The sequence below is a fragment of the Pristiophorus japonicus genome, chromosome 19, assembly GCF_044704955.1.
Source record: "Pristiophorus japonicus isolate sPriJap1 chromosome 19, sPriJap1.hap1, whole genome shotgun sequence".
NCBI lineage: Eukaryota > Metazoa > Chordata > Chondrichthyes > Pristiophoridae > Pristiophorus > Pristiophorus japonicus.
Window position 1 is genome coordinate 70232182 of NC_091995.1, and position 12452 is coordinate 70244633.

General features: G+C 51.9%; 2 protein-coding genes across 2 annotated transcripts in view; both read left to right on the plus strand.

The window, feature by feature from the left end:
• The window catches only part of tcf20 (transcription factor 20), a 34116-nt gene extending 30716 nt beyond the window's left edge, over window positions 1-3400 (plus strand). Inside the window, 2 exon segments of the mRNA XM_070861554.1 lie at window positions 1409-1496; window positions 2773-3400. Of these exon segments, the coding sequence (XP_070717655.1) occupies window positions 1409-1456 (48 nt within the window). The 3' untranslated portion in view covers window positions 1457-1496; window positions 2773-3400.
• A 4587-nt stretch (window positions 3401-7987) lies between these two features.
• Window positions 7988-12452, plus strand: part of nfam1 (NFAT activating protein with ITAM motif 1) — a 63859-nt gene continuing 59394 nt past the window's right edge. Inside the window, exon 1 of the mRNA XM_070862304.1 lies at window positions 7988-8209. Within this exon, the coding sequence (XP_070718405.1) occupies window positions 8047-8209 (163 nt within the window). The 5' untranslated portion in view covers window positions 7988-8046. The remainder of the gene's footprint in view (window positions 8210-12452) is intronic.

Below are 12452 nucleotides of genomic sequence, written 5' to 3' on the forward strand. Positions count from 1 at the left end.
CATCAAACATTCCCAGGGCAGTACAGCACGGGGTTAGATACAGAGTAAAGCTCCCTCTACATCATCATCGGCAGTCCCTCGGAATCGAGGAGGACTTGCTTCCCCGTCCCAAAGTGAGTTCTTTGGCTGAACAGTCCGATATGAGAGCCACAGACCCTGTTACAGGTGGGACAGACAGACATTCGGCGAGGGAAGGGATCGGTGGGGCTGGTTTGCCGCGTGCTCCTTCCGCTGCCTGCGCCTGGCCTCCATGCTCCTTGTGTCGAGACTCAAAGAGCTCAACGCCCTCCCGGATGGATTTTCTCCACCCCGGGCGGTCTGCGGCCAGGGTCTCCCAGGTGTCAGTGGTGATGTCTGCCTCTACACTGTCCCATCAAACACGCCCACGGCAGGTACAGCACGGGGTTAGATACAGAGTAAAGTTCGCTCGACACTGTCCCATCAAACACTCCCAGGGCAGGTACAGCATGGGTTAGATGCAGAGGTGACAGACCAGTGTGTCTGCACTGTCCCATCTCCCTATCCTATTTGAACAAGTAGCCTGGGCCCATCCAGCAGTGTATTACCCAATTGGTGCCACGCTTTAGGCAGGTGTGTGTGTGTGTGTGTGTGTGTTGTGCGCCCATTGCGGGCTCTTGACTGCGAGACTAATTCCGGCCCCCCATGTTTCGCTGGTGAGTTTTGTGTTTGTGCAGTCCAGTTCCTGGGGAGGTGTGACTGCCCCCTGGTGCTGAAATAAAATGATAGAACAGTATAACACAGAGGGAGGCCATTCGGCCCATCGAGTCTCTGCCGGCTCATTCGAAGAGCAATCCAGTTGGCCCCGCAGTTTTATCTCCAAGTATGTATCCAGTTCCTTTTTGACGGCTTCTATTGAATCAGTTTCCACCGCCCTATCAAGCAGCCCATTCCAGACCCTAACCACTCGCTGTATGAAGTTTATTTTCTTGTGTTGCCTCGGGTCCTTTTTCCAATTGCCTTAAATCTGAGCCCTCTGGTCATCGAACCTTCAGCCAGTTTCTCATTATTTCCTGTCTAAACCCCTCATGATTTTGAATACCTCTATTGATTCTCCTCTTGGCCTTCTCTACTCCAGGGAGAGCAATCCCAGACTCTCCAGTCTATCCTCATCCTGGAACCATTCTGGTTAATCTCTTCTGCACCCTCTCTAAGGCCTTCACATCCTTCCTAAAGTGCGGCGCCCCGCATTGGACACAATCCTCTGGCTAGGGCCGAGCTCTGTTTTTATAAAGGTTTAGCATAACCTCCTGACCTTTGAACTCTCTGCCTCTATTTATAAAGCCCAGGATCCTGTATGCTTTAAGTGCTCTGTTAACCTGTCCTGCTGCCTTCAAAGATCTGTTGCAAAGGAAGGAACGAGTTAAGATACAAGGTTTGCTCTCTCCAGCACAGGGCTGCGAAGTGTAACAGTACAGAGCAGTCGGAGCGAGGCTGAGCCAGGCACCACCACTTCTCTATGGACAAAGCACGAACAGGTGAGCACACTGCGGAGGGGCCTGTTTGGGGGGAGCACAGAGTGTGGTGCTATGGGGTTTGGGGGTTACAGTGGAGGGGGGTACAGAGCGTGGTGCTGTGTCCGATCTCCCCTGCTAACCCTTTCTAACAGTGTTTGCTGTGGCTCAGTGGGCAGCACACTCGCCTCCTGAGTCGGAAAGTCATGGGTTTGGGTTCAAGTCCCACTCTTTGAAAGAGAATGTCCAATTAAGTCCCACTCCCTCTTGCTCTTTCCCCATAGCCCTGCAAATGTTTTCAGTTCAAGTATATATCCAGTTCCCTTTTGAAATCTCTTTGACGAGATTATCCAGAGGTCCACAGCTCAAATAAGGTTGTGGGGATCTGGAACTCGATGCCTGGGAGAGTGGTGAATGCAGAAACCCTCAGCACTTTTAAGAGATGGTTGGATGGGCACTTAAAGTGCCGTAACCTGCAGGGTTACAGACCTAGAGCTGGTAATTGGGATTAGACTGGATGACCTTTTGTTGGACGGAGCAGATATAATGATGAATACGGCCAGGGTGATCCCCTGGACTAGTGTCGATCGCTTGAATGGGTCAGAGGAATTTTCCCAGATTTTTCTCCCTAAATTTGTTTTTTTTGTGTTTCTTGCCTCTCCCAGGAGATCACATGGCTCCGGTTGGGGTGGAGTGTAGAATGTTTCAGTATAAGGGGTGTTGCAGTTGTGTGGGGCGGACTGGTTGGGCTGGGTGCACTTTGTCTTTCCGTCATTGTTCATAGGTTTATATGTAACCTTCAGGGCTGCTAACCGAGGGCCGTGTGGCTCTTTGTCGGCCGGTGCGGACACGATGGGCTGGAATGGCCTCCTTCTGCACTGTAAATTTCTATGTTGAGCACACAAATCTAGGCTGACACTCCAGTGCAGTGCTGAGGGAGTGCTGCACTGTTGGAGATGCCGTCTTTCGGATGAGACGTTAAACCGAGGCCCCATCTGCGCTCTCGGGTGTAAAAGATCCCATGGCACAGTTTCCCAGAAGAGCAGTGGAGTTATCCCCGGTGTCCTGGGGCCAATATTTATCCCTCAATCAACATCACCAAAACAGATTATCTGGGTCATTATCACATTGCTGTTTGTGGGAACTTGCTGTGTGCAAATTGGCTGCCGCGCTTCCCACATTACATCAGAGACTACATTCCAAAAGTACTTCATTGGCTGTAAAGCGCTTTGAGATGTCCGGTGGTCGTGAAAGGCGCTATATAAACGCAAGTCTTTCTTTCTGCCCCCGTTTCCTGCAGGTCCTCCTGTTGACGGAGACGGTGAATCCGACACGATTACGCGACCGGACACGGCGACTCCGCAGGCGTGTTTGCCGACCCCGGCACGCTCGCAGTTTACCGCAACCTCACCACAATCGCTGGCAAAGGACTTGGAGCAAAGAATGCTCACGGGCCCCACGGCCCAGAACCCCAGGGACTGCAGGGCAGCGCTCAAAACGGCAACCCGTCCCGACTGGGGAGGGGCAGAGGGCGGGGGGTCAGGGGGCTGGGGCCAGGGGAGATTCGGCTGAAGCTGCCCGTCCCTCCCCTCCCCTTAACCGTGCAGTGACCCAGAGCTGTGTCCCACACCCTGTGCTGTGCTTGGGTCAATCTCCTGATGTAAATGGCTTCAGTTTGAGAGGGTGGGTCGCCAAGATTTATATATTTTATTTTTTATTTTAAATATATCGGTGAGTCTTGGTTTTAAAATACTTTTTTCTCCTGTTTCTCTGTCCCCCTCCTCCCTCCATTGGCTGACCGGGGTCCGGTCTCCACACACGACAGTGAGAGAGCGGCCCATGTATGTTCAGTGTTATTTTGGGTGTTTTATTCTATATATAAATATATATTATATTATATATAGTTATTAAATTGTTTACAACAGTAATGGAGGCTGCTGCTGCTTTCATTTGTTTGCTCATTGAACAGTGGGGGGGGGGGGCCTTCCCGCTGGGGATTGAATGGACAGCCGATGCGTCCTGGGGTTGCACATGGAAGATGGCCACCTCGACCGATTTTGGTCGTGAGGATAGCTGGAGCTCTACTTGAACATCTGGAAACCAAAATTATAATATTGAATAGTCAGCTTAGATCTCAAAAGAGAAACTTGTGCTTGATCAACTTCGTTGAACTCTTCGAAGAGGTATCAGGGGAGTAGACAACAGTCATGCAATAGATGTAATGTATCTAGATTTCGAAAAGGCCTTTGATAAAGTACCCTATAATAGTGTAATGAATAAGGACAGGGCACAAGGTCAGGGGACAAGGAGCAGAATGCAAACCTCGTTGAGGAGGGGGCGGGGGCTCTCGTTGGGGGAGGGGTGGAGCTCGCCGATGAGGCCGGGTTAGCAAGGTCATAAAAAAGCAAACCAAGCACTCGGGTTTATTTCTAGAGGGATAGAATTGAAAAGTAGTGAAGTTATAATAAACTTGGTTCGACCACACTTGGAGAACTGCATACAGTTCTGATTGTCATATTATAAAAAGGATATAGAGGCACTGGAGAGGGTGCAAAAAAGATTTACACAGCTGTCCAGAACTGAGAGTAAAGGATGAACAGGCCTGGCCTCTTTTGCAAAGAGAAAGCTGAGGGGTGACCTCATAGAGGTCTTTAAAATAATGAAATTATTGATGGAGTAGACAGAGAATGTTTCCACTTGTGACGAGATCAAAACTAGAGGCCATCAATATAAGATAGTCACCAAGAAATCCAAAAGGGAATTCAGAAGAAACGTCGTCACCCAGTGGTGAGAATGTGGAACTCGCTGCCACAGGGAGTGGTTGAGGCGAATAGTATCGATGCATTTAAGGTGGGGCTGGACAAGCGCTTGGAGAAGGGAATAGAGGGTTATGCTGATAGAGTTAGATGAGGAAAGACGGGAGGAGGCTCGAGTGGAGCATAAACGCCACCATGGACTGGATGGGCCAAATAGCCTGTTTCTATGATGTGTAACCCAGTCAGCTTTTGCCAGATCTTCAGCCTTCTGCAAAGTTAAATTCTGGGACTAGCTTTGGATTGGCCAATAAGAAGCAAGCTGATAGTCTGATCAGGTGTTCCCTACAGGCAACTTTGATACAGCACCAGGGGTCACGGGATCACGGCTAAACGTGCCGGGGGTCACGGGATCATGGCTAAACGCACCAGAGGTCACGGCTAAACACACTCGGGTCTCCGCTAAAGGCACCGGGGGTCAGTGGCAAACAGAACATCAAGAATGTTTTCCTCCTTCGTTAATGTGTAAGAAAACAATGCCGATGTCCACAGGAGCCTCAAGCACTCAGCGGTGGCTCCGTGCGTACCATTACCACCTTTTGTTCGAGTCTCACTTCAGGGACTGGAACACAAAAATCCAGACTGACACTCCAGCGCAGTACTGAGAGTGTGGGAGCGCCCACTAGGGGCCAATCTCCCCACTCCCCCAGTGCAGACCCTGTGGATGCAGGCAGTGGGGCAACGTGGAGGGAGAGGGTTAGTAATGGCTGCCCCACTTGCGAACAAGGCCTTTCCCATCCATCAGCTTATCATGGATGATACCAACATCGTGGCCCTGATACGAACCTGGCTGAGGGGTGATGACACCTTCCCTTTCAATGAAGCCTCCCCGCCCGGCTATACCTCCCACCACTTGCCCCGCCCAGACCGCCGTGGTGGGGGTGTGGCTCTCATCAGCAAATCCCACCTTGGTCTGTCCCCCAACTCCCCCGACAATTTCTCCTCCTTTGAGCGTCTCACTTTATTCCACCCCTCCTACCTCTCATTTAAAATCCTCGCTCTACCGCCCACCCAAGTATGATTTTTTTTTTAAACTTTATCACGGATATATCCTCACTGCTTTCTTCCCTCAGCCTCTGCATCAAGCGACTTCTCATTCTCGGTGATTTCAGTCTCCATCTCAATTTGCGATCCTCTGAGTTCACCGGCCTCCTATCCTCCCTTAATCTCACCCTCCATGTAAACTCCCCAACCCATATTCACGGCCACCCCTTTGACCTTGCCATCACTCGTGGCCTCGCTACTCCCATCGTGTCAATCGTGGATAAGGCCATCTCTGACCACTTCCTCGTATCGCTCGCCACCCACTTCCCCGCCCCCCCCCACAAATCCGACTGTGACCGCCCTTGGAAGAAACTCCAAACTCTCTTACAAATGCACTTATCAACTCCCAACTGCCCAGCCTTTGGCCCTCCATTCACCAGGACATTTCTGCAGCCACCGACCTGCTCAATCACACCCTCACCACCACCTTTGATACCCAAGCCCCTGTTAAAAACCATTACTCTCTCTCTCTCTCACCCTGGCCGGTCCCCCTGGTACAGCCCTCATCTTCACGCTCTCAAGTTCAAGGGGCGCAGACTTGAACAGATAAGAACATAAGAAATAGGAGCAGGCCACCCGGCCCCTCGAGCCTGCTCCGCCATTCAATAAGATCATGGCTGATCCGATCACGGACTCAGCTCCACTTCCCTGCTTACTCCCCATAACCCTTTATCTCCTTATTGCTCAAGAAACTCTCTATTTCTGTCTTAAATTTATTCAATGTCCCAGCTTCCACAGCTCTCTGAGGCAGTGAATTCCACAGATTTACAACCCTCTCAGAGAAGAAATTTCTCATCTCAGTTTTAAATGGGCGGCCCCTTATTCTAAGATCATGCCCCCTAGTTCTAGTCTCCCCCATCAGTGGAAACATCCTCTCTGCATCCACCTTGTCAAGCCCCCTCATAATCTTATACGTTTCGATAAGATCACCTCATTCTTCTAAATTCCAATGAGTAGAGGCCCAACCAACTCAACCTTTCCTCATAAGTCAACCCCCTCATCTCTGGAATCAACCGAGTGAACCTTCTCTGAACTGCCTCCGATGCAAGTATATCCTTTTGTAAATATGGAAACCAAAACTGTACGCAGTATTCCAGGTGTTGCCTCACCAATACCCTGCATAACTGTAGCAAGACTGCCCTGCTTTTAGACTCCATCCACTTTGCAATAAAGGCCAAGATTCCATTGGCCTTCCTGATCACTTGCTGTACCTGCATACTAACCTTTTGTGTTTCATGCACAAGTACCCCCAGGTCTCACTGTACTGTGGCACTTTGCAATCTTTCTCCATTTAAATAATAACTTGCTCTTTGATTTTTTCTGCCAAAGTGCATGACCTCACACTTTCCAACATTATACTCCATCTGTCACATTTTTGCCCACTCACTTAGCCTGTCTATGTCCTTTTGCAGATTTTGTGTGTCCTCCTCACACATTGCTTTTCCTCCCATCTTTGTATCATCAGAAAACTTGGCTACGTTACACTCAGTCCCTTATTCCAAGTCGTTAATATAGATATGGCGGACAACTGGTTTAGCCATTCACCGCCAGGTCTGGCTAGTTCACATAAAGCACTATCGGGTCCTACTCTCGTCTGCCAAAATTTCTCATTGTTCCAGAATCATTCTGGAATGTAAAGGTAAACCCGGCTTCTATTCTCTACTGCTAACCATCTTTTTAAACCCCCCTCCCCAGTCTCCACCCTCACCTCCGACAATAAGTGTAAGGAGCTCATGGACTTTTTTGTCTCTAAGATTGAGGCCATCCGTTCGGCCGCCTCTGCATCTTCCCCTCCTTCCCCTTGCCCACCGGCCCAAACTTCCTCTAATGAAGTCCCCTGCCCTAGTTCTGGCCTCACATCTCTCTCCAGTTTCTCTCCAATCTCCCCTCGGGTCCTGTCTGAGCTCATTCTGCCCATGAGATCCCATGGCACTATTCCGAAGATGAGTAGGGGTGTTCTCCCCCAGTGACCAGGCCAATAATTATCCCTCCATCAACATCACTGAAAAAAAATGATCATCTTGTCATTGTTTGTGGGGGCTTGCAGATTGGCTGCCACCTTTCCTACATTACAACAGTGACTACACTTCAAAAAAGTACTTCATTGGCCGTGAAACGCTTTGGGATGTCCGGTGGTCGTGCAAGGCGCTATATAAATGTAAGTGGTTCTTTTACACTGGATGGTGCACCATTTAACACAAGGAATGGTGTGGAATCTCCCAGGGACAGTGCACAGAGGAGTGTCAGGACTGCTCATTCAGTGCCGTGTCTGAGTTACAGGGGGATGGTGGAGAGACTCGGGCCTTCAGCCTGGGTGGGGAGCTAATGGGGGAAGGACCTTATGGAGGGTGGTCGATAATAAACAGGATAGAGAAGGGAAATCAGATGCAACACTGAAACTAAAGCTGTGCAGTCGGAAAAGTGCTGCGTCAGTTGTCACACAAAGTCCGACCACCGTGTAGGTTTGGGCGTTACAAGCAAATACTCCAGGATCAGTTCACAAAGCATTTCACAGCCAACGAAGTACTTTTTGAAGTGTAGTCACTGTTGTAATGTCGGAACTGTGGCAGCGAAGCTGAGCACCGCAAGCTCCCACAAACAATGATCAGATAATAGGTTTTTCGCTGGACAAACTCGATGGGCTTCCTTGTACGTGTTCGCCTTGTGAAATACTCTGTGCATTGGTCAGGAAGTTTGTGAGACATGGACGTGACTCAATGATCACAGGCTCTGTTTTTAACCAAACAAAAACCACAACGAGGAACTGGGGGAAACGACAAACTTCCTTGTTTGATTTCTCCACAAACGGGGCTGAAAGGGGCAGGAGAATGTCTCCGACCACAAGGATCCTGATTGCACTGGTTCTTTATTCTCGGCAAGGTAGGAATCGGCATTTGGACTGACGGTGTTGTGATGGGGGGAGGGGGAAGAAAATGGGGCAGCTTCCCAGTCTTAAAGCTGCCTCTCCATGTTTGGAGGTGGGCTAACCCAGGCCTAATGTATTACACCCAGGCCCTGAGGCCTGGGCCCAACTTAATTTCGGCCCTTGGAAGTGAACAGGAGGGTATCGGACACACCGGGGGCGTGTTTCGGTGTCCCTAGCACCCTGCTTGTACCTAAATAGTGGGTACAGAATGGCGCCTGTCGTGTGAACTGGCTTTGTGCCCATTCCGAACTCGGGGAGGAGTGCGATCCTGGCATAACACAACAAAAGAACATAAGAAATAGGAGCAGGAGTAGGCCATACGGCCCTTCGAGCCTGCTCCACCATTTAATACGATCTTGGCTGATCCGATCATGGACTCAGCTCCACTTCCCCGCCCGCTCCCCATAACCCTTTATTCCCTTATCAGTTAAGAAACTGTCTATTTCTGTCTTAAATTTATTCAATGCCCCGGCTTCCACAGCTCTCTGAGGCAGCGAATTCCACAGATTTACAACCCTCTGAGAGAAGAAATTTCTCCTCATCTCTGTTCTAAATGGGCGGCCCCTTATTCTAAGATCATGCCCTCTAGTTCGAGTCTCCCCCATCAGTGGGAACATCCTCTCTGCATCCACCTTGTCGAGCCCCCTCATAATCTGATACGTTTTGATAAGATCACCTCTCATTCTTCTGAATTCCAATGAGTAGAGGCCCAACCTACTCAACCTTTCCTCATAAGTCAACCCCCTCATCCCCGGAATCAACCGAGTGAACCTTCTCTGAACTGCCTCCAAAACAAGTATATCCTTTCGTGCCAGTCGGACTCAGATGGCACAGTTATCACCCGCGGACTCCATTTCCATCCCTGCCACGGTGCCGCCCGCAGCTCCTGTTCCCGTCTGTGAAGCCAGCACAATACAAGTCCACCTGCCGCCATTTCCAGCGGCGGTTTTAAGGTTAATACCACAGGCCTCTGATCAAACTCTTGGAGGTCCGGGGAAACATTCTGCTCCTGTTGGCTTTTTGCTACTCGGTCGATTTCAAAGTGCGAGTATAATGTTCTAAACTCTTAAGGGGCGTCTGGCCATACACTGGTGGGCCAAAACGTCCCCCTTTTTTGAAGGCCCGTCACTGCCTCGAAGAAGCGGTAATGGGGCGGGGGGCTATCCCGACCGGTGCGCCCCCACCCGGAGTGTCCCCTCCCCTCCGGACCGGGGGCGGAGGAAGTGGGTCTGCGCTGTGCCCCGTGTTTCCAGCCCCGCTCGGCGCTCCGACCCATTGTCGGGCCGCACGGCGACCCCTGACCGACTGCCGGTGACCCCACTTCTGTCCGCGGTGCGGGGGTGGGGTGGGGGGGCAATTGCCCCGCTGAGAGCGTAGCCGCCGCCAGCCGGTGCCCTCCCCCCACAGCTTCGCGCCGCAACAAGCTTCCGGTGGCTGGGCAGCGCGTCCGCCCTTAAAGGGGAGGGCGCACCGCCGCGGCCGCCATTTTGTTTCAGTGCCGGGCCGACTCTGCCTCCAAAGAAAGTATACCCTTTCGTGCCAGGCGGACTCAGTTGGCACAGTTATCACCCGCGGACACCATTTCCATCCCTGCCATGGTGCCGCCCGCAGTTCCTGTTCCCGTCTGTGAAGCCGGCACAATACAAGTCCACCTGCCGCCATTTCCAGCGGCGGTTTTAAGGTTACTACCATAGGCCTCGGATGAAGGGGGTGCCAAGGGGGCCTCACTGCGTCCCGCCCCTTTAAGTGAGGGGGAGGGCCGTTGCTACGGCTCAGTGCGGCGCTAAATGGCACCGCCCGCCTCCCGCCCCCGGCTCTCTGCCGCCCCAACAACTTTTTACACAAAAAGTTCACCTTTTAACACAAAAGGGCCGAAGTTCCCTCCGATCTCCGCTCCATCTGCGCTGGTGGTAATTCATCGTTTCATTTTGTATTAAACGGGGTGGAGGGCAATCTCAGCCCCTGGGTGTCCTGCTGGGGTCTCTCGAGCCAAGAGAAGACGGAGGAGGAGCAGACGGGAACAGAGCTACAGCTGAAGGGAGATGAAATAGGAGGAGGTGAGCTGGCAGGAATCCTGCCCCTGCCAGCAGAGTGCACAGGCCCTGGGCAACGTACCCGGCGTTCCCCGAGGGGCAGAAGGCAGGAGGCTGCACTTCTCCAGGGAGGCTGTTTCCTGCAGCTAGGCCTCTGCCCCACTGCCCGAAGGAGCTCAGCCCGCCCTCAACATCACTGACAGCCTCCAATTAATTGCGTCTGCCTCCTTCCTACCCTCAAGGGCTATTAGGAACATCTGCCAATCTGCAGTCCGAACTTGCACCGAGTCCCACTCACCCATCACCCCCTGTGCTCGCTGCCCCGTGTCCGAACACGCACCGAGTCCCGCTCACCCATCACCCCCTGTGCTCACTGCCCTGTGTCCGAACACGCACCGAGTCCCGCTCACCCATCACCCCCTGTGCTCACTGCCCCATGTCCGAACTCGCACCGAGTCCCGCTCACCCATCACCCACTGTGCTCACTGCCCCGTGTCCGAACTCGCACCGAGTCCCACTCACCCATCACCCCCTGTGCTCACTGCCCCATGTCCGAACTCTCACCGAGTCCCACTCACCCATCACCACCTGTGCTCGCTGGCCTACATTGGCTCCCAGTTAAGCAACGCCTCGATTTCAAAATTCTCATCCTTGTTTACAAATCCCTCCATGGCCTCGCCCTCCCTATCTCTGTAATCTCCTCCAGCCCCACAACCCCCCGGAGATGTCTGCGCTCCTCTAATTCTGCCCTCTTGAGCATCCCTGATTATAATCGCTCCATCAGTGGCCGTGCCTTCTGTTGCCTGGGCCCCAAGCTCTGGAACTCCCTCCCTAAACCTCTCCGCCTCTCTTTCCTCCTGCAAGATGCTCCTTAAAACCTACCTCTTTGACCAAGCTTTTGGTCACCTGCGTTAATTGCTATTTACGTGGTTCGGTGTCAAGATTTTGGCCCATAATGCTCCTGTGAAGCGCCTGGGGGCAGCTCGCTGCGTTAAAGGCACTATATAAATATAAGTTGTTGATGAGCACTGCACGGTCAGAAGGGCCGTCTTTTGGATGAGACGTTAAACCCAGGTCCGTCTGCTCTCTCAGGTGGACGTAAAAGATCCCATGGCACTATTTCAAAGAGGAGCAGGGGAGCTTTTCCCCCAGTGACCAAGCCAATAATTATCCCTAACATTACTAAAAAACAGATCATCTTGTCGTTGTTTGTGGGATCTTGCTGTGCGCAGATTGGTTTCCTACATTACAACAGTGACTGCACTTCAAAAAAGTACTTCGTTGGCTGTGAAACACTCCTGTGAAGCGCCTTGGGACATTTCACTACATGAAAGGCGCTATATAAATCTAAATTGTTGTGTTGTTGTCCTTGTTTGTATTAAGCAGGTGACTGAGGCCATGTGTGCCAAAACAAATCCTGCCATTGCCTTCCCCATGGCCATCCAGAAGCAGGGCCTGGGTCTAGCCTTCCCGCAGACTGCAGGGCATCCCCCAAATCCAGAGCTCTGTTGACGGCAGCCACCTCACCCGACAGGCTCCTTCAGCCAACCTCTCGACCCTCATGAATCGTGAAGGCTTTCTCTCCACCAATGCGCAACTGCTGTTTGACCATCAGCAAAGCACTCTGAAGATTGAAGGGGCCCCATTTTCCTGGCAGCTGCCACAGCGCTTTTACATTCTGTCAAGCCGCCACCAGCCACCCCGTCCCTCAAAACCAAATGTCGAGGACAAAGTCTGACACCGCCTCCAGTGTGCCAGTGCAGCCTTTGGTCGCCTGAGGAAGAGAGTGTTCGAAGACCAGGACCTCAAACCCGGTACCAAGCTCATGGTCCACAGAGCAGTAGTGATACCCGCCCTCCTATACAGCTCAGAGACATGGACCATGTACAGCAGTCACCTCAACGCTGTCTCCGCAAGATCCTGCAAATCCATTGGCAGGATAGGCGCACCAACGTCAGCGTTCTCGCTCAGGCCAACGTGGCTTGAGGAGTGCTGCAAAAGGGAGGGATTCAAATTCCTGGGACATTGGAACCGGTTCTGGCGAAGGTAGGACCAGTACAAACCGGATGATCTGCACCTGGACAGGACCAGAACCAATGTCCTAGGGGGAGTGTTTGCTAGTGCTGTTGGGGAGGAGTTAAACTAATATGGCAGGGGGATGGGA